Source organism: Crocodylus siamensis, chromosome 2 (assembly GCF_052110815.1).
Source record: "Crocodylus siamensis isolate JL-2025a chromosome 2, ASM5211081v1, whole genome shotgun sequence".
NCBI classification, from domain to species: Eukaryota; Metazoa; Chordata; order Crocodylia; family Crocodylidae; genus Crocodylus; species Crocodylus siamensis.
The window spans coordinates 235,744,384-235,772,037 of NC_143396.1; the positions used below are offsets into that span (position 1 = coordinate 235,744,384).

The 27,654-nt window shown below is 44.4% G+C and overlaps 2 protein-coding genes across 2 annotated transcripts in view; one reads left to right on the forward strand and one right to left on the reverse strand.

The window, feature by feature from the left end:
• Nucleotides 1-5,815: 5,815 nt before the first annotated feature.
• On the reverse strand, nucleotides 5,816-7,408 carry CHRM5 (cholinergic receptor muscarinic 5). The gene has a single exon (XM_090034973.1). It carries the CDS (start codon nucleotides 7,406-7,408, stop codon nucleotides 5,816-5,818), a length of 1,593 nt encoding a protein of 530 aa, XP_089891099.1.
• Nucleotides 7,409-15,964: 8,556 nt separating this feature from the next.
• AVEN (apoptosis and caspase activation inhibitor) overlaps nucleotides 15,965-27,654 on the forward strand; it is a 193,150-nt gene continuing 181,460 nt past the window's right edge. The window contains exons 1-2 of the mRNA XM_090034650.1: nucleotides 15,965-16,445; nucleotides 16,505-16,527. Coding sequence (XP_089890776.1) covers nucleotides 15,965-16,445; nucleotides 16,505-16,527 — 504 coding nt within the window. The remainder of the gene's footprint in view (nucleotides 16,446-16,504; nucleotides 16,528-27,654) is intronic.

Here is a 27,654-nt window from a genome sequence, read left to right on the forward strand (position 1 = left end):
CCAGGTGGGGCAGCCATGGGGGAGCTGGGGAAGCAGGCAGGGGTTGGGGCCTGGCAGGGGTCCCACCATGTCCCCTTACCCTTCCCTCAGCCCCACCTCCCCTGGCCCCTATTTATCAGCTGCTAGTCTGGCTACAGCTCCCTACTGCAGCCACCAGGGACTGTCCAAATCATCAACGCTCTCCAAATCTTTTCCTAAGATTCAGATAGCTTCGAATTGATTCAGACTTTTTAACTGGTCCCCTGATTCAATTTGGATATGGAGATTCGGCACTAAATTGGGCCGAATCGCCTCCAAATTGAATCACCACCTGAAGCTTCGCATAGCCCTATACTATATAGCTTCAAACAGAGACTTGAATGGCATCTGCTGTGATATTCTTATCACTGTGCAACTCTCAGTGACCCTAACTTTGCAGAATCAGCTACACCAGCAAGTACAGACACACTTCCAGATACTGTTGTGGTGCCTGCGATACATTATTCAGAGAGATCATAATCCAGCCCTTACGCTTAGTTTGTAGTAAATTGTACAATTAATAGAAGCAGAACATTTATACTTATTTTATTTTTGTGCATGTTCTTTTATACCACAAGGAAGGGAATTGGTAGTGCCCAGGGGCTGAGTAAAATCTTTTAAAATAGTTTTGAGCCCTCTAGTGGCTGTCATGATCTTTTTTTCCCAACAACCACTGGAACTCTCTTAGTGAAGTGATGCATGAACATAGCTAAATTGTACAGATTATATATAGTGAATTTACAAAGTTGTTTGGATCCTCAATGCTCAAGTGGTTCCTTGCTATTATTTATGGTGTGATGACTGTTGGATGCAATAGAAGGAAACCTTTAGGTAGGGGAATCATTGGCAATAAGATATGCTTACACTAAGAATGCAAAAACAATTCTTCATCACTCTGCATATGAAGCATATGAAGAACAAGCTCTGAAGCCTTTTCAAGTGAAGAATCTCCATTTAAAAAATCTTAGCTAACCAAAGATTATTACGTGAAAGGTTTTTTATAGAAAGTAAGTAAAAATGTTGTACGTGCTAAAGATACATTTCAGAAAGGAGAAACACATAGGCTGCATTTTCAAAGGAGATGAAAAGAATAAAGTAACAAATGCCACTGAAGTTATCAGACCTGGATACCTAAGTGCCTTTGGCTTCTTTAAGTCCAGCTGTTAGAGCTGTTGATTACATATTGTAGTGGTCTCCAAAGTAGGGTGCGTGCACCCCAGGGGGTGCGCAAGATGATCCATTGGGGTGCGGGAAGAAAATATTAGAACTTCTGTTTACATGTATATAAATATACATATATTGGGGGTGCATGCTCAAAAATTTTTTACTGATAGGGGTGCACAATCAAAAAAGTTTGGAGACCAAAGTCATATTGAACAAGCCAGTGGATTTGTCTTCCAAAGTTTAGAGAGCTTTCATCCAGGATGCCTGAAAACTTAGTTCCAGATTTAGATTATATAAATCTCTAAACTTTGGGGAGGTGTTTTGAGTTTAAGTGTTGGCTTGGCCTATCACATAAATATGACACTTTCCAAAAATTCAAATGAAAACAAAGATTCCAGTTCAAATACTGGACAAATCTAGACATCTCTGAATGAAAGCTTTTGATTCAACATTACTTCCTTACAATTACAGCACTCAGTTTTTTTCTAGGTACATTAGCACTTTGCAGCATTACATGAGATTCTTTAATTATTATAAATGAATTTTCATTTTTCTAAATTAAAGCATTTACTATGTCTCAGTGAGGATTTGATTATTTTCCATTGAACAGGCAGAAACTTTTAACAAGTATGACTGTCCTTAGAATTATTGTGTGTTTGCCTTAGAATGATAGAAAATAGGGCTCCATGCCCTGTTCAAGACAGGATTATCTGTGTCTAAATTATCCCAGACATATGTTTTTGTAACTTGCATTTAAAAACTTCCAGTGAGAGATATTCCCAAACTTCTCTGAGTAATCTGTTCCTGTATTTTTACCACACTAAAGTTGAGAAAGTTTTTTCCAGTATTCATTTCAAAATGTTACTTACCAAGTGTAGGTATGAAGAGACGATACAATTTTTCTGGGAAGCGTACAGTGTGAATTATAATGATTTGATTAGATTATATTAAAAGTAGATATGTACTCAGTACTCACATCTAGAATGGGATCTGAATCTAAAATTTCTCAAGTTTTAGGTACTCAAGATTCTGGTTTGAAATAAATATTCACAACAGGGTACAGTAGAAAATGTCCCTTAAATTCACAGCATTCCCATCCAGGTGTCAGTTTGAGGAACAAAAATGACCTTATGGAAATTTTTAAAATAAAATTAAATAGAGATTGAACTCTCTTTTAATTTTTTTAAACCAACGTACAGAATTGGATACCATGGGTATGATTCTTTATTAAATACTTTAAACTGACTTAAAATGTTAATTAAACCATAATTTTCCTTCAAATCCGACGGATTAGGTAGAACAATTTCTTCAGAAGTCTTTTGTTTTCTTCATTATTCATTTCAATAGAATTTTTCTGTAAAACAAGGCTCTTGGAGTTCTGTCCAGTCCTTATTCTGTCTATGTGAAGGACTATGTGTCCTCAACATATAGTGTAAGAATTATGAATATCTTTCAAAGTTTGGATCTACTTACAGAAAGGAGAATGACAGAAGAAGAATCTTTTTAAAAAATGTTGGGGAGAACTGAGTCTGAGAACACACAGAAAGAGAGAGGAACATGAGTTAATTCATTTTGAAGAAGAAGTATCTATTCAAAAATATGAGTTTGTGTTGAGACTGTGGAAAATATAGGAAGATTTAATTAAACAAAAACCAGGAGGAGGAGGAAGAGAGACCTTTTTACAAGATCCACAATCCATGATCAGTAATCAAAATGAAAGGATGTGTAAATGTTTGTTAAAAGACCAGAAGTACAGATAATGAGTTTGTTTTACACTGTAAAAGTACACAACACATTTTAAAAGGAGTTTTACAGATCTTGAAAACAAGATATAATTAACTACCAAATTATGTTTTGTTGAAGCTCATTTCAGTTATGTTTTGTTGAAGCCAAAGTAATCATACACCATATCAGGAAAGCAGTAAACAGCCTATATTTGTTTTATATAATTCCAGATATTTACAATGTACCCCAAGGTTTGGCAGTGCAATGCCTCAGGTGCTAGCAGCATAGATTGAGCACATATTTCACAATTACATTAAACTGATATTGTTGCATCCATCACTGTGTAATCTTAAACATTTACTCAGTACAGAGTCCATAAACATTTACAAAAACACTCTTGTTCAACAGAAGCCAAAAACTGGCAACAAAAAGATCCCATTTAATTCCAGGAGTAAAAGTTGGGCTGGGATGGTGCAGGTGCTAAGGTACACACGTGACAGCCCAGAGATCACACGTTCAAAGCCATAGCAGAAGTGCTTATAGCATGGCCTGTCAGATTCCAACAAAACTGCAAATTCTGCTAAACACCTTGTCACAAGGGCATGAAGAAAGGAATAAAAGTCAATGCTTTACTTTAGCAACAACATTGCAGTTAGCAGGAACTTTACAACCTTATAAATTTTGCCTTTACTATAGCTTGTGTCACAGAAGTGTACATTAATTTTGCACTGAATCAAACATACTATTTATGGTGTTTGATCCAATGCAAATTAAAAAGAACCCATTATAATAGTCAACTTGGACACGCTCACTATAGACAAAAAACCCCTCTGGATAATGACACAGGAAAATCAATAAATGGGTCTATATAAAACCCCATAATTTCTGTTAATAATCATATGCACCAAAAATAACAGGCACAATACAATGTTTTTCAAAATCAGTCATGTTGTATTCATATTTTTTCACATTACTGCTAGTCTTCCATTAACACTTATTTCCCTTCTGAAATATTAAGGATTTTCCAAATTAATAACTTGCAAAGAAATCGTTGACATGAATTGTCTGGTTGTGGAGAAACATTTTCATGGTAACAACCTTTAATGAAATGATATAGAGATTCCATTGAAAACAATGATGACTTCAGGAAGATTGCCATGAAATCTGCTGCATTATCAACAGTTCAAGAATTTCATGACTACTGCATTGTCATGCTAAGGTATACTGTAGTTGTAATAAGGAGATGGGCCCAAACCTAATCTCTGGAGCTACACACCTCTGAATTTTGATAAAGGCTACAGCTTGATCTGAACTCTATGTCTTGAGCTCACCTCTAGTACTGTATTCATAATTCTTCTTTTTTAATCTGTTCATAAACATTTATCTTCAGACTCTTTTTATATCTGTAACTTCTGTTACCTTTTGCTTTGTTTTCTCCTGGTCTTTTCGTGCTTTTAGACCCTTGACTTTCTTTCACCACTGTGGTCCAGATCATCAGCTGCACTCTAGCATTTTTTTCCTGCAAGGCAGCTCTCAAGATCATGAATGCAGGCTGCTGAGTGTTCTTCCCCGCGTAACAGAATCCTCTATTACATAATGCTCTTTCTGCTGTTTGGCAGAAAGGGCATTATGGGGGTATCTGTAGATCCCTGAAAACCTTGGCTGCTCCTTATGTTTTACTCAATTTATTCCAGGGATCTGAATGCACAGCCCAACACAGGTTTAAAGTCCTTTTTTTCTTCAACCCCCAACTGTGCTGCAAATGCAGTTTGACAGGACCAGAAGATCTAGCCCAACAAGAACTTTTAAGTCCAAACCAATTAATGAGATATTTGTAAAGCTCTTTGAAGATAAAAAGTACTGTACAAGTGGCTAAGTGTTAATAGTATTATAGAAAAAAAATCAACTTGATTCTTTAGAAGTCCTGTTTTCATCTTTTGGTGATACCAACTTTTTTAGTATGTTTAATATATAAGTGAATCTGTGTGATATCAGTAGGTATATTTTCCTGTGTTCTGTGTATTACTAAACTAAAGGTTACTTTTAGGGCAATAAAAATATTAAAGAAGTTTTAAAACTTTTTCTTATAAGCTATACGTCAGAGAGTAGAGAAAAGAAATCTATTATGTAGTGTAGTAAATTCAGTTTTGTACCATCCATTCTCACCATCATATTGACTTATTTTTTAAACAATATTTTTCTAGAATACTTGAGATGTGAAGAATCACTTCAGAAATATCTGCTATCACCCTTGTTTAAAGGTGATACTGATTTGTGTGAGAACAATGCTACTGACTTTGGGTTCTTAATATACACATACATTAATCTCCCATAAACCCTCCTCCCATCCAAAAACATGTTATTCTAAAGGAGAAGGTTTGTCCAGTTGATCTCTTCAACTCTTTATTACTGGGGACTACTGTTTGTGCCTTTACTTAGTCCCTACTCTATTCAATCAGGTTGTGGACTAGTCTCACAGGGGAAATGGTGCAAGCTGGATTGCATGGGACATTTAAAACTAGAAGAGACAAGACTGTTGAAAATATACAGGAAAGAATAATTTTGCACTGCAAGTAGATGGACTGGATGACTTAACAGGTGTAATCCATCTCTCACACAATAAGTTTGCCATTTCCTGCATGAAAGGAAGAACAGGAGGCTTGCTAGGGTACTAACAGGAATGCAGGTCCACTGAGTAACCACGGACACTCATTGTTGTTCACAGCAGCTGCTGCTGCCCTGCTCCTGAACCCAAGCATATCATTATCATGCACAATTTTTACCATTTTTTGTGCTGAATTTTTTGTGTCCTGCACATGGAAAGGAACAACTCTGAAAAGAAAGAACTGCAGCCAATTTACAAAGCCTAGTCAATGTACACTGTTTTCCCCTCATGATATAAGAACATTCATGGCAGTTTGGTATTCCCCTGCCAATATAATTTCTCTTCCACTTTTTTCTTTTTCCACTGACAGAAAAGCAGCATCTTAAAAGTTTTCCTGAAAGTTTTGTTACAGAGAGCATAACAGATGGGGTTAACAGTGCTATTCACGTAACACAGCCAATAACCAAGGTGCCACAGTGTTACTGGGATGCAATCAGAGCAGAACGTGGAAACCAAAACCATTATGTTGTAGGGAGTCCAAGTCAGGATAAATGCCAGAAGAATAGCACTTAAAGTCTGGGCTGCTTTGCGTTCTTTTATCAGGACCATTCTTTTCCTTTTTGTGATTTGGTTACTTATATTTGGATCCATGCTTTTGATGGAAGGATCTTTTGACAAAGCAGCAGAACAGGGAGTTATTTTTACTTTTCGGCAACCGCTATTTGTTTCTTGGGTGCCATCAGCCTTAACCACCAAGCGGAATTTGTAGGCCACACATTTTTTACTTTTTTGCATATGGCCTTTGGCTGGAGATAAAAAGTATTTCTGGGTTTCAAAATCATTTTCCTCAGGCTGGTCTTTGATAAAATCTTCTTTATTCTCTTCCTCATTAAATTCTTCTTCCTTATCTTTCACTGGGCCTTTATAAGTTACTTGAAAAACAGAATCAGTGGCATGTTTGTCCTCCTCTTCTGAGGATGCATAGCTACTGCAGGTTGTTAGCTGGTCTGCCTTAGACCAGTCATTACAAGAACTTGGTGTCTGAGAAGCTTTCACTGTGGCTGAAGTGCTCCGACTAGATGAAGACCATGAAGCCTGACACCTTTCCCTTTTGGCTAAATTCTGTTGCTTGCAACTAAAGCAGGACTTTAGAAGAGTTTTCTGGGGCGTTATCATCTCAAGCTCTGCTATAGAATCAGACCCTTGAAGTTCTGCAAGGTCCTTGGTACGTTTCTCAGTTTCTTTATAAATACGGCAATACAAAATAGTCATCACTGACACCGGGATGTAGAAAGCAGCAATTGCAGTACCAAAGGTGATAATAGGTTCATACAAAAACTGGATCTGGCATTCTTCAGGCGGGACTGTTCGCTCTCCCACAAAATACTGCCAACATAAGATTGCAGGTGCCCACAAAATAAAGGAAATTAACCAAGCTAGACCAATCATGATGCCAGCCCTTTTCGGTGTACGCTTAGCTCTGTAGGTTAAAGGCCTTGTGATAGAAAAGTATCGATCAAAGCTGATAACCAGCAGATTCATTACTGAGGCATTACTAGCTACATAGTCCAGTGCTAGCCACAGGTCACATGCCAGACTTCCAAGAGACCAATGGCCTATTAGTATATAAGATGTGTAAAGATTCATAGAAAATATTCCAATGATGAGGTCTGCACAAGCAAGGCTGAGTAAGTAGTAATTGTTAACAGTTTTCAGCTGACTATTGACTTTGAAGGATATCATTACAAGAATGTTTCCCACTATAGTTATTAGGCTTACAATTGCTGTAACAGTAGCAATTGTAATTACTTCCCAAAGGCTATGCCCTTCCAGTTGTTTGTGGTTAATGGAAGTACTGTTTATAATAGTAGAATTTCTATATAGATTTACTTCCATTCTTGTTCTTGGTATATTATCATCAGGATATTAACACTGTTGCAGACTATTTTTTGTATTTGATAGGAGATTTTGAAGACACCTGTAAAAATTAAAGGGGAGGGGGAGGGGAGGGAGAGAAAAAGAGAACAGCTTATTAAATTGCACTGGCTTTCATTAGAGGTAATCAAAAAAAAATTGTAAAAAGATCCTATCAGATTATTTTAATTCTTTCTTTGTAGCCTGATTTCTGTTCCTCTTGTTGTACACATACATTAAACATACATCTTAGGGAAATGTACTTTCATAATATGTAGGATTTGTGATATTTCTAAACACCACCAAAATGACTGTTGTTTCTTAAGACATTCAGTCATGTTTACTCATGTCTAGAATATTAAAGAAGCATGTCTACACAAGATGTTTACTGCAGAGTTTACTAATTAGCTCCACAGTTAGCATCTTGGCTTCTACATCAGTGGTCTCCAAAGTGGGAGGTGTGCAAGACGATCCATTGGGGTGCGTGAAGAAAATATTAGAACTTGTATTTTTATTTATTTTTTATCTAAAAAAATAAGAAAGAACTTAAGCGTTACTAATATTTAATATACAGATTGACACTGGTGCCCTCACTCAGTCTGTATGTCGGACAGTCACGTGCCACGTATGCTACATGAGATACCCTGAGGGAAGAATCATTCATTTGCTTTCAGTGTATTGCAACGTATTGCAGTTTACACGTGCCCAGTTAAGTGGATTTACGAATTACATTATCTAGTTTTAACTAAACTAACCCTCACAAAATGGACAAGTGGATTATAAAGATTCCCACAAAGAAACCGCGGATTGAAGATAATAGCAAAACCTGAGATGTTGTCAGAGTCTATTTTTGAGGAGATAGCAAGTAAAAATACGACAACTGTCTTTTAAAACTTTTATGTAGTTTAGACATAAAACTACTTGACTCAAATTTAATCCCATAGTAAAACTTGTAGTAATGGTATTACTTCACATGCTAAATATCACTTATTTTTAGGACAATAGTAAATCTGTTCTAGGTTTGTGCTTTATTTTTGATTATAGAGGATAAGTCCTTAAAAATTCTAACCTTGCAAAGAACTGAAGAGGTTAGTAGGAAACAAATGTGTGTCTGTACTGAAAATAGAGAATGCTGCAGTCAGTGTACAGGCATATATAAAAAGCAAATGCTGCAATATGTGTGTGCATGTGTGTGTGTAAAACTGAAAACTAGTTACTGTACGCACATATGAAAAAGAATAAATTCTGCAGTTAATGTGTGCATATAAAAAGAAAATGCTGCAGTCTGTGTGTACATGTGTTTCTTTAAAACAGAAAGTTTACTACAGTCAGTTTTTGTGTGACTATGCATGCTATATATAGGGGTATAGATGTGAATACATACATAAACTTCCACCCTTCTGTGGTTTGGAATCATTCAAATTCATGGGGATATTCAAACATTAAAATAATCTCTAAGTGGAAATGAATTAAGCCTGCTGTGTTCAGTGTCAGAATCACCTCTCCTTACTCTCTGGCCCTTGTGAAGAGCAAAAGTGCAATGAGGCTGAAGTGAGTCTTCTCACCTTAATACCATGTATTATTCTCCTCCGATCTTATCCAACTACCATATTTACTCAAATACAGGGGCTGGGACCTGGCCAGATGCATGGCCCACTGAGGCAAGGTGAGCAGGGTGGGGGTTTATTCCTCTTCTCCCCTGGCGGGGGACTGTGGCCCCTGTCAGCCATTCCCTCCCTCCCCACTCTAGTGGCAGGAGGGGAAGGATGGCCAGAGGCAGCAGGCATGGCCCCCCACCATCTACCTGCCTTGCCAGCATCTGGGGCTGCAGGGCTGAGCCGAGGGCCTGCAAGTGCTGCTAAGGGTGGAGGAAGAGGAGACAACCCAGCTGGGTGGCCGGGGCTGGGCCCTTCCCGGAGGGCTGCAGCTCAGGCTGGGGTTGTGGGGGCTGTATGGCTCCCCATGCCCAATCTGGGCAGGGCTGTCATGGAGCCCCAGCCAGCTGGGAAGGGCCCTGCGGGGCCAGCCCATGGCCGGGCAGGGCCCTTTCCCAGCTGCTGCAGCTGCATGACGGCCCAGCCTGGCAGTATGGATGGGGGCTGGCTGGAGAGTGGGTTTCCTGGGTCAGCTTGGGTGGTGCTGGAGGGCGTTATTCTGCTCTCCTCACTTACAGCTGCCACTGCCGTGACTACGCTGCACCATGCCACTCTGGTTGGGGGGAGGGGGAAGGAAGCTTCAGCCCTACATCTTCCGCCCAGCATGTGGAGCTCTGACTCCGGTGCCTGGATGCCTCCGAAGGCAGCAGACGCCTGAGTGAAAGGCATCTGGGAGCCACAGCCAGAGCTCTAGTGTAGGGCAGAAGCTGCCAGGGTGAAGCTCCTCCCACCCACCCCTGTCCCCACCAGGACATCAGCAGGAGTAGGAATGGGAGGAGCCAGTGGAGGTGAGGGGAAGCTGACTTGGCCTGGCAGGGCTGTTTTTTCCCCATTACATCCAGCTTCAGTGTCTGCTCCTGCTGCACCATGCAGCACCACTTGGGGCAGGGGGAGCTTTCTTCAGCCTAGCAGCTGGAGCCCAGCTTCTGGATGCTTTCCTTGTGCTCCATCTGCAAGGGCTACTGGATGCGTGAGGCAGGCGGAGTGGGCTGAAAGCAGCTGGAGCTGGAGCCAGAGCTCCCCGAGCTGGGCTGAAGCTGCTGGGATGAAGAAAGCTCCCCCAGCCCTGAGTGGTGCTGTGTGATGCAGCAGGAGCCGGAGCTGCAGAGCTGACCGTGATGGGAGAACAACAGCTCTGCCCAGCCCAGCAGCTTGCACCCTGTGCATGGAGCTCCAGCTGCAGTTCCAGATGCCTTCCACCCAGATGTCTTCTGCCTTCCAAAGCATCTGAGAGCTGGAGCCAGAGCTCCACATGCTGGGCAGAAGCTGTGGGGCTGAACCCCACCATTCAGAGCGGTATGGTACATCCATGGCAGCTGCAGGTGAGGGGTCAGAACACCTCCTGCCTTTCTGGGCACCAGCCAGCCTGCAGTTGGTTATGCATCTGCAGCCCCAGGTGCTGCACAGGACAGAGGGTGTGGCTGCTGAGTTCAGGGCCCACTAGTACCTCTGAGCTTGCCTGGAAAGCCCACTCCCCAGCCAGCCTCTACCCATGCTGCTGTGCTGGACTGTCACACAGCTGCAGTGGGCTGGGAAGGGCTCTGCCCCCATGGGCTGGCCCCATGGGGTCCTTCCCAGCCAGCTGGGGCTCCATGATAGCCCTGCCCAGCTTGGGACCAATCTGGACCCAACCCAGGCTGTTCTTCTGCATCCACTCTCAGCAGCATCTGCAAACTGGCTCAACTCAGCCCTGCAGCCCCAGCCCTGGACAGATAGCAGGGCCATGCCAGCTGGCTCTGGCCAGGGCCCCTGCAAGAACAGAGCGGAAAGCTGGGCAGACCCTGACTGGGACAGGGTCCCATGCCCAACTAGAGACAGGGGATTTTAAACCGCATCCCTGGGCCCCTTTGCCTGAGGCACTGCCCTGGCAGGTGTCTGGCCTTAGGGACAAGTCTGGCAAGGGCTGTTCCCCCCTTCTAGGTACACCCCAGCTAGGTTCCCTACAGGCCAGAGTGGGGTTTTAAACCCTTCACAATCATACTTACCCCCTGCAGAGGCCTGGCCACACCCCCATCAGCTTCCCTCCAGCCTTGTGACTGCTGCAAAGGGAAGGGAGGGCTGCTCTGGCACCCCCCAGCTTTTAGCCTGAGCCACTGCAGGCATGTGGCTTTCCCTAACCGTAAATATATCCCTTGTTTAGCTGTTTGGCCTAGAGAGGAGTGTGCTAACTCTGGGGCCATAGAGTTACCAGTTCAAGCGTGGGTGTGTGCTTAGGCTCCTGGCTGGACCCTTAGGTCCAGGAATTTTTTTTCCCCAAGGGAAGTGGTGCTGGCTCCTACCTTGGGGGTGTTTAAGAGGGGGCTTGATAATTACCTAGCTGGGATCATATGAGCTCACACCTACCAGGGGTCATATTCATTCCTGCTCAGGGCAGGGGGTCAGACTTGATGATCTACTTAGGTCTCTTCTGACCCTACATCTATGAAACTATCTGCCTGCATTTCCAGAATTAAACATTAATGTCTGTGCACTTGCAAATCAGTTCAATCTTTGCAGGTTAGACTAACCTGCAAAGACTGAATCAATTCAGGCTCTGGCTTTTTGAATGTTTGCCCCTAGCCCATGGGGGGCAAAGGGAAACCTTGTCTTCTAGCTTCAAGTGCCAACTGTGGAGGCAGAGGCTCAGCTTTGGCTTCAGCCCTGTGTCTGGGGTTAAAGCCAGAGCTGAGTTGTAGGGCTGCGTGAAATTTCACCACCAGTTTTGTTTCAACCTGTTTTGAGGACCTTAACAAGGACATGGTAAGGCTTGAGATAGTCCAGAGAAGGGCGAACCATATGATCAGAGACTTGCAAGACAAGCCATACAAGGAAAGGCTGAGGGACCTGGGACTCTTCAGCCTGAAAAAGAGAAGGCTGAGAGGGGACTTGGTTGCAGCTTACCACTACATCAGAAGCATACATCTAGGGCTCAGGGAACAATTGTTCATCGGGGCACCCTTGGGTAAACTAGGAGTAATGGTCACAGTCTGGACACCCTGGTTGTGAAGTAGCTTTTCCTAATGTTGAGCTTGAAACGAGTCTGAAACGATCTTCCAGGAGTTTGTGATCATTATGTATGCTTCTGATGTAGCAGTAAGCTGCTACTAAGTCCCCTCTCAGGCTAAAGAGTCCTAGGTCCCTCAGCCTTTCCTCAAATGGCTTGCTGTGCAAGTCTCTGATCATATGAATGGCCCTTCTCTGGACTCTCTCAAGCTTTACCATGCCCTTGTTAAGGTGCAGAGCCCAGAACTGGATGGAGTACTTCAGCTGTGGTCTCATCAGGGCTGAGTAGAGCTGGAGAATCACTTCTTTGCAATGGTTTTGCTGGAGATGCATCAATTGATGCATGCCAGCGTATTGTTGGCCCTGCTGGCTACAGCATCGCACTGCCAGGTCATGTTCACACTGTTGTCAAATATTACCCCCAGGTCTTGGTGACAAGTGATGGGGGATTTTCACTCCTGCTGCCTGATGAGAGGCAGCAATTGCACAAGCACCCATGACACGAGTTTTGTCTGTCAGCAGCAGCTAGGGGTGCAGGGCCCCAGAACCCCCCTGCACCTATCTCCTTAACAGCTGGCAGGCTCTGTGGCTGCCGCAGGCACAGTTGCACAAGCACCCGTGACATGAGCTTTGCCTGCCTGTGGCCAGAGGTGCAGGGCCCCAAAACCCAGACCACTACACCCACTTTGTTGACAGCTGGCAGGCTTTGTGGCCTCAGCAGGGGCTAGCAGGCCTGCAGCTGTCACCCCGCTGTGCCTTAACACACGCAGTGTCACCCACATCACGAGTTTTGCTTGGCCGCAGCTTGAGGTGCTGTTTCCCACAAACCTCTGCACCTATCTCCTTAAAACTTGGCAGGCTTTGTGGCCTCAGCAGGGGCTACCATTCAGGATTTTGGGGTGCAGTTTCTCTGAACCCCCTGCACTTATCTTCTTGAAGCTTGGCATATGTCATGCCCTCAGAAGGGGCTACCATTCCTGCAACTTTCATCCAAATCTGGCCAGAAATGACGAAGTTATAACCTGTTTCAACCTTCCCCATTATATCCTATGGGAGAAATGTTGAAACAGGGTCGAAACGGCAAAACGTTTCAATGGAACAAAACGGCACAGCTGTTTTGACTCGAAACAGAAGTTGAAACGGAGCACTGTTCTCTCGAAACATTGGTCGAAACGGAATGCTTCTGGTTTGCACAGCCCTGAGTTGCTGCCTGGGCTGGGCTGGGCTGGATTGTGCAGCGTGAGAGGGGGCGTGACATGGAGAGGGAAGGGGGAGTATGCAGGGGAGACCCAGGACCTCACTGATTTCTTCCAAGAGAAAACAGCCAAACTACTACATTCTTTCTCCTTCCATGTCTGCTTGTTTTCCTTCTTCCCTTCATCTCCAGTAACCTTTATCGTCTCTCTGGTTACAGATGCAAGTTTGTCTTCTCCTCTCCTTGTGTTAGTTCTCTACCACACGCTTGAGTGACCCCCCCCCATCATCCTCCACACATGCCAAAGTCCCTGTTGACTTCTTGGGTTAACCTCAGAACTTGTACTCTCTCTATCCTTATCTTAAATGTTCACAGCTCTTCACAGCCTGTTTCCTGCACACTCTAGCATTGGCCCTTCAGTCTCAAGAAACTGACTCCACTGACTGTAATCAATCCATGACAACAATTTCCAGCACTCATTTGTTAACATTTCAAACAAGCACCCATATGTGCTTTTCTCTTGCTGCCCCTAATGCTAGGCAGGTGCTTCCCATAAACATCTGCAAAGTTAACGCATGTTCCTTAAGATCTCCTCTTGACATTTTCCCTTGCTCTGAGCCTGTACCCACAGAAAAACTTGATGAAACACCTGCTGCTGACTATATGATGCTGATTAATACTGTGTCACATTTTTCTCTTTTACTTCTATCTGTCTGAATCCATCTATTGTCTTGTATTGTGATAGAGATGGAGTGGTGTTGTAGCTATGATGGTCCAGGAAATATATGAAGCAGGAAATGCTTTTTTGTGGTATCTTTTATTAGACCAACTGTACAGTTGGAAGAGATGTTGGACAAGTTTCAGGATTTATATTGTGAGCTCTTTGTGTGTCTATTGATATAATGCCTAGACTCACGACAATTATGGTTTATAAATATGCTCCTACCAATAATAATAATAATGATGATGATCTCTCTGTGAAGAACTGTCCATGGTTCACCATCTTCTTTACATACATTGACACAAGCCATTAATTTAGGGAATAATAACCACATGCGTAGCAGCTCTTACTTTGGCTGACTGTGGCCACAACAGACTACCATGATAGCCATGAACAGCGGTAATACTGCAGAACTGTTAACAAGCCCTAAATAGCATAGGGAGTGTTTATGCTGTTGGGCTTATGACTGGGATGTGAGTGATTGGAGCTTGACTCAGGAGACCAGAAATGAACAAGATCCAGATGAGATGACAGAGTCAAGAGTTTATCATAAGCAGGTGGGTCTCCTGAGATCTGTAAGGGACCAAGACATAGGCAGTCATTCTGACTAGAACAATTAGCCATGGGGATCAGGAACAAAAAGCAGGGATCCAGGCCAGAGTGACTAGCCAAGGGATCCAGAGCAGGCAGCTGTAGCTGTAAGAGACCAGGACATTGGGTTTGGTAGTTAGAGATGATTATTAAATTAAAGCCATAAACCAAGAGCTACCCCCCTCCCCTGAGGACAGGAGTTTAAATTAGATCCAGGAACAAAGAGGTCACGGGACTGGCAAGTCTAGAGCAAAAGGGTCTAGGCTGGAGTCTGGAATCAGCAGGTAGGAACCAGGATTCAACAGGCTAGAAGCAGGAAAGTAAGAACAAGCAATCAGAAATATGAGGTTAGACAGAAGCATCTGTCCTGTTGAGTAAACCTGCTGGACATTAAAAAAGCTACTGCTTATAAACAGGCAGCCAAGCCCACGCAGGCAACTGGGGCCAGCTGGAAGCAGTTAAATTGTTGGCAGCCGATCCATTCAGGTAACCAGGGCCAGCTGAGGGCAATTTAAGCAGCCTGCTGCCCTGACATATGCCAGCTCTGCATCACAACATTTCCTTTAATGCTGTAGTCATTGGATACACTAGCTTTATAATTTTTTCCCCAACTGGTTGTATGCACATATAGGGACTTAAAGGAATTGTTTTGATTAATGTAGTACAATTCTATGCCAGACAAGCATTATTTTAATGTGGCATCCACCATGGTGTGTACTTTGTGTCATGTGAAATTTCTGTGCAGCTATCCATTGTGGCTTGTGTTTTTGTTTGGGAATCCAGTGGCTTTGCGTCCTGTGTGAATAGCTTGGTGTGATCATGCACTTAAGTACAGATGGGTAGTACAGAATGTAATAGCAATATTTCAAATGCTATGTCTCTTGTGCTGTTGGTGGTGGCTGGAACAGTTGTGCAGTAACACAAACTCCAGCTGTGAATTGTGTCACCGGCACACTCTGGGGGAGTTCAACACTGCAAGGACGAGACACACCGCCTATACGTCCTCCTTGTGATGTGGGGCAACCTCATGAGCCTCATGATGCTTTGAGACCCTTGCGAGTGATGATACTGTATCTCCAGCCAGACCCACCCTTAGCGTGGCTATCACAGAGGACATTCCGGTTTTCTGCTACTCTGTCCTCTACTGATATAAAACTCGATGCCTTTATGTCTTCTATTTTTCTAAATAAATAAATATTTCTCTAAATAAATGCCCTCTATTTTCTAAAACAGAAGACACAAAGGCGTCTGGTTTCGATCAATGGAGGACAACCAGGCTCTCCTCTGTGATGCCCACCCTACCTGCTGTGGTGTGGAGGCGCCAGCATGTAGGTGCCGGAGGTGATTTGCCATGGCCCTCACCACTGTTTTCCAGCGTGTGAAACTCTTTAGGGATGGCTCCGGGTACCAGATGTGTGCAGGCCTCACAGCCTGTATTTCCTCTGGAAAGTCAGCGGCAGCCCGCCTATGCGGCAGGGTCGAGTCCCGCGTGGCCTGCGCGGCCCGTGGTCCCGACCCCTTCCCCAGGGCAGGCCCCACGCGAGAAGCGCGGGTCCCTCACTACACGCCAGGCGCGCGGGGCGGCCTCAAGCGGGCGCCCCTTGGCCAGGCCCGGGGCAGACCCGCCCCCGGCCGCGCGTCCCCGGCTCGCTGCCGCCGGCGGCCCGTGGCGTTTCCGGGAGGAGGCGGGACGCGCGGGGCCGGGCCGGGCCGGGCCATGCAGGCGGAGCGTGGCGGCGGCGGCGGGCGGCCCCGCCGGGAAGGCGGCCGGCAGGGGCGGAGGAGGCCCGGTGGCGCGGACCGGGCGGAGGCGGCGGCCGACAGCGGCTGGCGAGGAGGCGGAGGCGGTGCCCGGGCGAGAGGCGGCGCTCGCGGCGGCCGGGGCCGGGGCTGGGGCCGGGCCCGGGGGGAGCCGCGCGGCCGCGGGGCCGCCCCGGCCCCCCGCTTCCAGCGCCGGGTAAGGAGGAGACGGAGCCGCCCCGAGCAGGCGCTGCGGGCTGGGGGGCCGGAGCCTGCCCCCACCTCTGCCCTGCGCAGCACTTGGCATCCAACTCCGGACGGATCCCCGCGGTGTGCGGGAGAGCTGGGGGGCAGGCCGTGTATGTACGCAGCATATGCAGTGCACACGTGCTCGCTAGTGCGCGCACAGCGCCCTCGCCCTCTCCTGCTCTAAGCCTGTAGCAGTGACTCAGCTCAGGTGCCGTGGCACCCTGGGGTGCCCGGAGACCCTTCCAGGGGTGCAGCGGGGTGTCAGCAGCAATGAGCGCGTTAACCTGATCCACAAGATGAGCCCAGAGGTTTCCCAGAGGAACCCCTGCCCTGCTGTCCGCTCGGGCGCGCTCTGCCACAGGGTCGCGTGGTGCTTTCTCGGTAGCCAGCCACCGAGCGTGAAGCAAGAGCTGGCATTTTCCTGAGGGCTGCCTGGAGTCTGTGGAGGACTCATTTGAGGCCTGCCTAGAGTCTGCAAGGCTATAAGATGCAGATCTGCCCTGCCTGATCAGAGCCACTGGCTATACAAATTGGTGTCCCTTAACTGCACTAGCCTGAGTGGCTGCTTGGCTTGTGACTAATACAAAAAAATAGTGCCAGTGGATGTGGAGCATTGGGTTCCCCAATATAAATAGGTTGTCAGCTACTGCCCCATTTTTAGTGTCGGAGGCCCTGTGTAGACGAGGGCCATGTGTGCACAACACTTTAAAGCGGACTAAATGCTCTTTCACCATTTTAATGGTGTCGGTGTTTGCATGCATTGGCGGTGTGTTGCTCATTAATTACAGCCTCAGTCGTAAATCTGGTGGTGTAATGTGCCTTAAATGACTTGGGGTGCAGCAAACTAAAACTGTTCTGTGGAGTTTTAGTTTGCTGCCCCTACAGTCGTGGAGCAAAGCACGGGTACAGCTATGGGGCTCTGGAGGAAACCCTGCAGCAGCCCGGGAAGGCACACGCTGCCCAAGAACAGCTGCGGGCCTGATCTTTTTTTTCCCCCTCCCCTGTAGCATGCCTGAGCTGCATGGGGGCCTGGGGCTTCCCTCTGTGGCTGCAGCACCCCCTGGGACTGCCCAATCTGGGTGCCTGCTGGCAGGTGCCACAGAGGGAAGCCCCAGCCCCGCCACAGCCCAGGGACCTTGCAGGCAGCTTGTCCTCCCCACCCCGCCACTGGAGAGGCAGGTAAGTCAGCAGGGTGTGTACATGACATGGGGGTTTAAAGGGCCTGAAATTGAAACGGTGTTTTTAAAAACCCACTGCTTCAATTTATGGCCCCTGTTTCATCTACACATGCTCTGATTGACTAGACTTCAAGCCTGTGTAGCATGTAGTGGTTTCAAAAGGGATTGCTCTTCTGCATTAGTGCTCCCTGCGTTGTGTGTGGTCTTAATCACCAATCCTCCGGTAAACAATACTTGGACAGACCTAACCATACCCACAGGCCGCTCCAGGATTTTGTAGATGGGGTGTAGGAACAGCAAACAGTGCTGCCAGGTTGGCTGCACTTCCCTGCTCTCAGCTTCCCTTGCTCCTACTGTGGGAGCAGTGGTCAGTGATTTTTTGAAGCCTCCAAAGAATCCTGCCCCCAACTTTTCCCCCTCTTTTCTCTGCAGCACAACCCTCCCCCTAACCCTGTTGCTGCCACTGCTGTGCCCAGCTGAGCCGGGCTCCCTATGCTGCTTGGCTAGAGTGGGTCAGGGGTGGCTCTGGAGCTCCCCTCACCCCCTGTTCAGCTAGGGGCAGCAGGAGGTGGGGATGTGGGGGAGAGTGGGAGGGGAGGAGATATATTACTGAACATAGAGAGGTGGTAAGGTGTACCTGCTTCTGAGCCTTAAAAAATAGTCTCTGGCTGCTGTTCCCACAGTGTAGTCTGAAATGGGGATGTGATTGTGCCACGGTACCCCTTATGAATCTGTCTGCCCCGAACACATTGTATTGTAGAATCAGGATGTTGAAATGTAAAATGAAGCTCCGCATTGGTACTGTTTTTTAAGGCAAGGGCCTTACTGTTTTGCTTGTATGCAGTATGGAATCCCTTGGCAGTGTATATACATACATATGTCTGGAGTCCTATTTTTGAGGACTAAGGCCTGCTTCCCACCAGGAACACAGGTCTAAGGGGTGAAAAGGTCCAATAGCTACACTACTTGAGGAAACCACTGTTTTTGTGTTAGATAATTTGGACATGCAGGCTTTTATTTAATTCATTAGAAAGCACTTTTACATTTATCTTTGTGTTGTTCTTTTTTTAATCTGGATACTCTTTATATGTACTCTTTTGATAAATTTTGATAACTTATAACTTTGGGGGATAACATTTATATCACAGTTTTGTATAAGTATTTGAAATCTAGTATTGTTGGAATTAACTCCATAAGGTTTTCTAAATCCAAAAAATTAGAGACTTAACATTTTTCAGTGATTTCTTTCAGTTTGCTTTGTACATGTGATAGTTTTATTGATATTCAGGTACTTAGTTTGTGCACTAGCATCCCTTTTTCATTTGCTGATCTTATACTAGACTGTTTTTTCAAGGCAATGTCTATACAGTAAGGTTACAGTGCCTGGCAGTAGGACTCTCAAGTATGTTGCAGTGGTCTGGTTGGACTGGTGAGTGCCAGTGCCAGTTAGGAGGGGTGTGTGAAGCGGACCCTATTTAATTCTAATTTGGCCCGAATCAGGGACAGTTATTAGATTCATTGATTCAGATCACTGGCCCTGATTCGATTTGGCCGAATCTGAAGATTCGATGCTGATTCAGCTATTCAGACACAGACATAGCTTTAAAAGTTTTTTCTGTATACCTTGAGGTCCCAGCATGGCTAGTGAACGCTGTGATGCTGGGGCAGATGGAGCGTCCCACAGGAGTATTGGGGGCCCTCCATGTGCTCAGTGGCAAACCTAGAGCTGGACCAGAAGTACTTCTGGTCCACTTCCAGGTCCGCCGGGGAGTACGCCAGAAGGCCCCTCCACCCCCCGGGTCGGCAGTTGGCTGCAGGGGGACCCCGGGTGCCCCCCCACACCCAGACCCAGGAGGCACTAGTCACTGAGCTGGGGGAACGTGGGGCCCCCCTCATGTGCTCCCTGGCGGACCTGTACTGGACTGGAAGTGCTTCTGGTCCACTTCTGGGTCTGCTGCCAAGCACGCTTGGGAGCCCCCTGTGCTTCTGTGGGACACTCCATGCACCCCAGCATCGCAGCATTCACAAGCTACCTGGTACCTAGAGGTATGTAGAAAAAACATTTAAAGCTGTGTCTATGTCTGAATCACCGAATCTTTCTGAATCGATTTGGAGGGTTCCGATTCAATTCGGAGAGATTTGAGTGTCCTCTGATTTGATTCGGATTTGGGGCTTTGGCCACCGAATTGGGCTGAACCTCTGCCGAATTGAATCAGGGACTGAAGTTTCGCACAGCTCTACCACTTAGCCCATGCAGACATGACCGCATTGCTTTTGGTTGAAGTAGCAGCTGGGCTGGAGGAGTATAGGCTGCTTGAGGGTACTGCTGCCAGGTATGGTAAGTTTACCACGTAGACACGGATTAGGGGAGGGGCAGGCAATTATTTCAGGTGGAGGGCCACTTACTGAGTTTTGGTAAGCCATCGAGGGCCACGTGACAGGCAGCCAGGGGCAGATAAATATTAACTTTCTAAATTTTTGAGGGGCCCCACGGGCTGGATAGAATGGCCTGGCAGCCGCATCCAGCCCCTGGGCCGCATTTTACCCACCACTGGACTAGGGATACCAAAGTGATTCGTGCATTTCCCATTGTGCTGCATTAGAGTTCATTAACTGTTAAGCTTTGTCTGTACTAAAGGAATTTCACTGTGTGCTCCCAGAACAGCTATAACACACCTTGTGCTCACTCATAAAAGTATTCCCCATTGCGTGTCTGCCAGCCTAAGTCAGTGATCCACTGCACACTCTTCACTCTGCCAGTGACACTAGTCCACCAGACATCTCAGTCCCAGAATTGAGTACAAGCACAGCTTGCAGACTTGGCTCATAATTCTCCTGCTTGTGTTCTGGAATTGTTGAGTAAGGACCCAGAGGGCACCCTGCAAGTGCTTCAAAGATCGTTTTTGCTTCTCATTTCCTTCCTCAGCTAGCTCTTGGTGCTTCCTGGGACCTATGCAAGGAGTCATGGGGATGCTTCAGGAGCTCAGTAGAATCTGCTAGGAAGTCCCATAAGGTTCCTCCTGTTTCCAGTTTCTTATGTTTCCTGTTGTCACTCCAGGTATTTCCTGAGCCCCATGACTTACTCTCAGTCCCCTTACTGTGGTCCCTGTCTGGCATTGGAGAGAACTTTTGTGCTTGGAGTAGAACTTTTTAAATGTATTGTATATTGGACTTAAACTGGTGCATGTTGTCTCTTGAAAATAATTTCAAACCTAGGTTCTTACACAAAGTTTGTAAAACTACATCTTGATTTTATGTATAAATTCTTTGCTTAAACAGTTGAGGGAAAACTTGATATTTGGATCCTCATTGTTGGCACTATTGTGAATATTTGAGAAGTCTCTGCTCTACTGTGTCTGCATTTATGCTAAATCTAGACAAAATCTGTTAAAATTGTGTCAAATTAAAGTCAGGTTTCTGATCTGCGCAGCCCACTTCTGTGTAGACGAAAGCTGAATACAATTACAGGCAAAAAGAAACCTGCAATTTAGTAAGCCTATAATAACATACACTTTTACTTTAAAAAAATGTTTCTTTTTCTCAGAAGAATTTAAATTTTGCTCTTCTAACCGATCAGAAGGTAGCACAATGGGATATATTAGTGTGATATAATTAAGACAACTGGACTGAGTTTAAATTTCTTATACATTTACAGAGCTATGCTTGGACAATTAACATAAGAAAAATATGGATAATCTCTACTCCTAGCCTACACTTGTCTGTTTACATAGCTTGCAGCCAGCTGTGCTACTTCTGAATTCTGTCAAAGCCCATTTCTTTCTAAGCCCAACATTCAGTTTTCTTTCTATGGGTGTTATTAGCATTTAGCCTGTTAGCATTGGAGGTGATAAGCAATTTTCAGAGAGTGCTGTTTATTATGAATACTGGCTTCATTTCTATAATTGGATTTGCATGGGTGTGAAGGCCTTGCAAGGATCAAATTACAGATTTGGACGGACTGTAATGGCAACAGTTTTGAAATGAGGAGGCAAAGCTTTAAAGCTTTTTGACACTTATTAACAATAACACAACAAAATGATTGTTCTAAATTCAGCTGTAACACAAATCCCCAGCAGTGGTCCATAACAATTTTGTTTTGTTTGATGCGTAGACATGGTAGAGCCCTGATGTCCAGGCCTGTGCTGGTCAATGATTACACATGGTTAGACAGTGCAGTATGACTAAGAGAGTGGTTTGTCTTAGTAGACCTCTTCTCTTTGTGTCCAGATGAAAAAATTATAATCGTTTTAACTTCCAGTATTTGGAGTTTGGGCTTCTTCATTTTCCTTGTTAGGTTTCATGGTATCAGAGGCATTGGATATGTTTTTACCCAGACTTGCAGGGAGAACTCAAAATGTAAATTTCTACATAGTAAAAGGATCCAGCCCGCCAACGAGCCTTTAAACCACTTATCTGGCTCTTAGGGCCAGATTAATTTAACCCCCTGACCTTAAGGCATAATCTGCTTTATCAAAAAAGTAAATCCTTTCTGAAAGCTGGACAAATTATCTTGAATTTTCTTTTGATAATTATCTTGATTAGTTGCACATCAGGTGGCATCAAAAAGCTTAGGGCTTACTGTCTAATTCCATGTTTGTTGCCACATTTGTAATTTAAAGTGCTCTCTCAATTTCTCTTCTCCCTCAATACTGTGTGTCACATTAGGCATGTTTTTGAAGCCTTCTGCTTCAGAGCAGTTGGAAGCAGACTATCTGTTCTGACTTCTCTGGCAATTGAGGATAGGTTACAGTATCTCATTATTATTTCTATTGTTATTATTATTTTGAATTATAGAAACTGAAAGAATAAGCACTGTCTTCTGAATTACTCCCTTTCCTAAAGTTAGCCTTTCAGTAGAATCAAATGTACTTCAGCTTCAAGTTGAAACTTAATTATTTTCATGTGCTTTATTTAAAGGTATAAAATTGGTTTAAAGTAGTATGTAATTTTATGATCCTTAAGTAAATTCTGTCTAATTATTAAGATTTGATTTAAACTTTTGTAGCTTGATAGTGCAGTGGGGAGAGGAGTTATGTCGTATATTTTTTACTAATTGGTTTTAAAATGGAGCCTGATCAGTTTATGAAAAAGATTATATGATGTTGTTTACAGTAGAAGAGCACTGTATGTAGTGATCCAGAAATGTTCCGATTTTTGTTCTTTGTAAAAGCTAAAAGGTTTGCTCATCTAAACGATAATTCTTGATTGGGATGTAACAAACCTATCTTGAGGTGGAATCAGGTCCTGGGCTGCAATCCTCTATCAGCTTTGCTTACTGAGCAGGTCTGATTGTGTTTCCCAGCTCTAATTCTTCCTTTTGGCTGTCTGTGACTACTGATAAATATTACTTGGTTTTAACGATGAAGAAAACTGTACATGACTTCTGGAGTTGGTAGGGAATTTTTCAGCAGCATGGTTCTGTGTTGGAAAATGCAGGTTTGTTGAAACAGAAACTGTTTGTAGGACATGTTTCAGTTTGGATGGAATTTGAGAGAGACAGAAAGGAGAGAAAGAGATGATTGGTAAGCCTAGCTCCATGAGGCACCTCAGCAAATGCCCGTTCCAGTTGCAGAGACAAGGATTTTTTTGGTGATATCTTTTTTGGATCAATTGTATAGTTGGGAAGAGATGTTGGTTCAGTAAGAGAGATTACTAAAAGGAAAAAAAAACCTTGCCTCTCATATATTCCCTGGACTTTGACAGCTGGTACAGTACGGCAACACAACTATGCTAATCTGAAGAGACAGTTTCCCAACTACTGTATCTCCTCCAGCAAGTGACCCAAAGAATGTCTTGCATTCTAAAACTTATCTAGCTCTATCCTAACCATGCAGTTGGTCCAATGAAAGATACCACCCAAAAAAATCTCTCCAGAAAGTGTCAGTCATTTCCTTTCTTCTTCTCCGTTCTGAGGCTATTGCCTTGCTTCTTCAAACCAGTCTGAGGATGTTGAGCCATTCCCAAAGTCAGTGGTTTTTGCCACTGTCTTTACAGCAACCCTTAAGAGTGTGGAGACAGCAATACTTGGATCCGTTTCAGAAGAAGAATGTTTCAAAAGGGCAGCTGCTGGTACGCTCTAATTTTTGTGTGTGAACGAGGTGAGAATGATTCAAATGTAGGAAAACTTCATCCAGGTTGGAACCTGGAGCTTTGTTTGAATACTTCGCAGCTCATTCACTTAAAATAATTAGTATGTACCAGCTGCAGCCCTTTTGAAACTTAAAGGGTACTCTTCATATGTCCACACGGAAGGTGTTTACTGTGTGCTGATTTATTTTGAGTAATTGTTTCAATTTGTTTTCCTAACAGCTGTATTCATTTAACACTCTCTAATCAGTGGTAAGCATCCTAATAACCAGGTCATAATACAGTATTTATAAATTATTTTAAAACAGCTCTACATCTGTTGTGTATTTTTTCTAATCCAAGGCGCCCTCTTCACATGCAGGTAAAGGAGCAATGGGATCTAATGCACAATTCATACAATTGTACCTCCTGCTGTGCCACAAGGGCATGGCAGGAGGTGCAATTGTGAGTTCACACATTAGGTTCCATCAGGTCTTACTGCTGATCCTGGGCTCCCTCCGCACTGGCAAGAAGCAAGCTCTTACAGCTGGGAGCTCCACGCACCCCTGGGGTGGGAGGAACACCACACCCCTGCCTTAGGGTGCGGTCCTCCAGCCCTGGGGGCTTCCTGCAGTTGCAGGACTTGCAGCCCCAGCTGGCAAGGTGCACCCCAGCAGCTAGGAGCCCTCCTCCCAGCAGCAGGGGAGACCCCACTCCACATGCGAATTAAAGCTCAATAGCAACCAGCTATAAAGTTAGTATACCTTTTTTAGGTCTAACTTTAGCAGTGGTTGGAGCTTTTCATTGTGTGACAAGTACTTTGCATGTGTAGTTGGTGTCAGGGTAATTGTGCAAATTAACCAGTTAATTGTGTGATATCTGTAATGCGTAGAGGGGCCAAAATAGGGGAAGTTTGAAGTTCTGTTACTTCTATCTTTGTTCAGATAGCTCTTTTTATGCATTTAAATTATCTGCTGGTATATACAGTGTTGTTTCTATTCTTCCCAGGATCTCTGTGTTAGTTTCTGTAACTAACAAGGAAGTATGCTTAAAATTCATCCTGAAATTCTGTGTGCTTTAAAAGCTAGCAGCATCGAGGTTGTATGTATTAACTGTAAAAGAACCAGAATTGTTTTAAAGGATTCTATATAATTCATTAAGAATCTATGTATATTATGGAGGCAGGTATTATTTGAAGGGAGCTGTAAAATGGTAATAGCTTATAGGTATTTAAGTTAGAGGAATTTTGCAGCACATCTAATTAGCCATGCCTTCTTATAAATGAGGAAAATATAAACATTAAAAGTCTTTTTTCATTTTTTTCACTACCCAGCTTAAAATGTATCATTCTGATTGCTTAGGAAACAGTGTTGGTAATGAACAGCAGGTGGGGTAGGCAGTCTAACCTTTATACTAATCGTATCCATTATATGTTTACATGATTCCCTTAGCAGGCATAGTTGATGGGTGGCCTTTAAAAGAAGTATTGTAAATGCAAGTGCTTCAGAGCATAAAATCACAATGTGGGAGTATTTTTCTCATCTCAGTGTGTGGTGATTTCTGGGTACAGTGTAACAAAATATGAAAGTATTCTGTCAGTCTGGATTCTTAAGGTCAGTTGTTAAAGTCCTTACTACAGGGAAAAGTGCCTACATAGGGAGTGGAGCCTTTAGTCATTTTAGACCAAATCCTGCACATCTTAGTCACATGAATAGTTCAACTCAGTGAATTCCATAGGGTGCATAAGCCAGTGAAGTGGGAGGTGGGCAGTAAGCATTCTGGGGGAACAAAAATTACTAAAATGGCTAGTGGAAGTTTACGTATTCTAGGGGTTCAACATTTTTAGATTCTGGGATATTCAAACTGGGTTAAATTACAGTCCCATTTTGTGAGCTTAAGGACTTGCCTGTATTGTGGCAGGAGTGTCCCCTAGCTCAGCAGCAGGCAGCTCTAAAAAGAAGTACACTGGTCTCTACTGTTATTGGTAGGGATCTACCTAAATCATGGTGAGACACAGGGTTTTTCATAGCTCGCTCACGGGACATAGAGCCAATTCCATGGGTATTTTGTGGCAGCCTGGCCCCTTGGTGCTGGTTGGCAGAGAGGCCTTGGGGGGAGGAGAGACAAGGGAGCAGCTGCCATCTTGCTTTCTGGCTGCTTTATGCCACTCTACCCCTCGGTGCTGATTGGCAGAGAGGCCTGGGGGGAGGGGCTAGGGAGTGGCTGCCATCTTGCTTGCTGGCTGCCCTTCATGTCACCCTGCCCCTCAGCGCTGATTGGTGGAGAGACCCCAGTGGGGAGAAGAGGAACAATGGGACAGCCACCATCTTGTCTGTTGCCCTTCATGTTGCCCTGCCAACCTGCACTTCCCTGCCCCAGCAGTGAGGGCTTCTGGCTCTCACTGGGGAGTCAGTGTTTTATTTTTATTACGTTATTGATATTATTTTTTTTGTTTTTGTGGACAGCCCTGGATTTTGCAGTCTCCGCAAAATCCATGAAACTGCAAATGAAGCAGGTCCCTAGTTATCAACACGAGCTGTTGGTAACACTGCTCCAGAGTCATACCCAGCATATTTCCAGGTTTGGAGCATGTGAATGGAAGCAGGTGGCGAAGGCATGCTCAGGAAGGACAGCACCAGCAGGTGCCACTGTTGCAGTATGGACAAGCTCCAAGTGGGCTCAAAGTGTGTAAATACTTTCCATTTCCAATATTCTCACAGAAGTAAATGGGCAATGATAGGAGCGGTATTGCTCATTTACAGTCATGTACAATCTGATTATGTTTTTTTTGTAGTCATCAGACATTTTCATTGAGTTTAAAAGAACAGCTTAGTGGCTAATGATTTGTTGGTGCTAGAGTTCTAGACAGATACTGGAAAGAATATTTCTGAGATTTGTTTGGCATAAAATAATTTAGACCGGCACAAAGCAGCCCTATATAACAAAACCATGGTCATGGTTTTTTACCCTAGCTTCTGCGTCATTCCTATGCATTTGCTGAGCATATGGTGTCTTCTTATTTATTGCTATAAAAATGCCACCTGCTGTAAGAATGAGGCTTCAGTCCTTCTGCAGGTAGGCTTCAGTAATAGAGCCTTGCCAGTGAAATCTGTAAATTCACTGGAGCATGTGAAAACCTTGCTTCAAGGTTACTGTAAGTTTGCTTCTATTCCTGCCTCTCTTCCCAGAGGATTGTTAGAGTAATGATTCTCTTTTACCCCCCGGGCTGGCCAGGCTCTCTGTAGATAGCACAGTGATGACAGATTAGGACTCTGGGCCACAGCCATCCCTGGGCTATGTCTCTCTGTTGCTAATGCATTGCATTGCTTCAAGCTGGTTGCAACTGTCTGACCATTGTTGCTTTTCCAATTAAACTTTTGGGATGTATCACACTCTTTGTGTTGTTATGTGTACTTACTTGCTTCTGGCCTTGTTATTTCATAGCAACATTGGGAACTCATGGAAACAACAGAAAATGAAATGGTATTGGATTCCTTTTACTTTCCCCTCAGTGCAGTCGTTATCAAGAGAACAAAAGATTAGTGTCCCCTGAGAGAGAGCTAAAAATGAATGTGCCGAGATAAGATCGAGACTGGTGTATTGATGAGGGAGGTTATGACTTGGAGCTTGGATTGTCAAGTGGATCTGTGTGGGCATAGCCTACTGGACCTGCCTGTGACCTATTGACTTCAGTGGAGCTTCAAATAGTTACAAAAGGGCTGCAAATAAGTGTTTGGGCTAGTTAGGCTTAGACACCTAGTTAAGCCTCTTAATCCTAATACAGGATTTTGAGACTTTCTTTGTACTTGAAGGTAATACAGAAGGTATTTGATAAACTATTTCTGATATGT

Bases quoted from the DNA above. Each gene is read 5' to 3' on its own strand.
- CHRM5 (XM_090034973.1), bottom strand. From the start codon at position 7,408: ATGGAAGTAAATCTATATAGAAATTCTACTATTATAAACAGTACTTCC.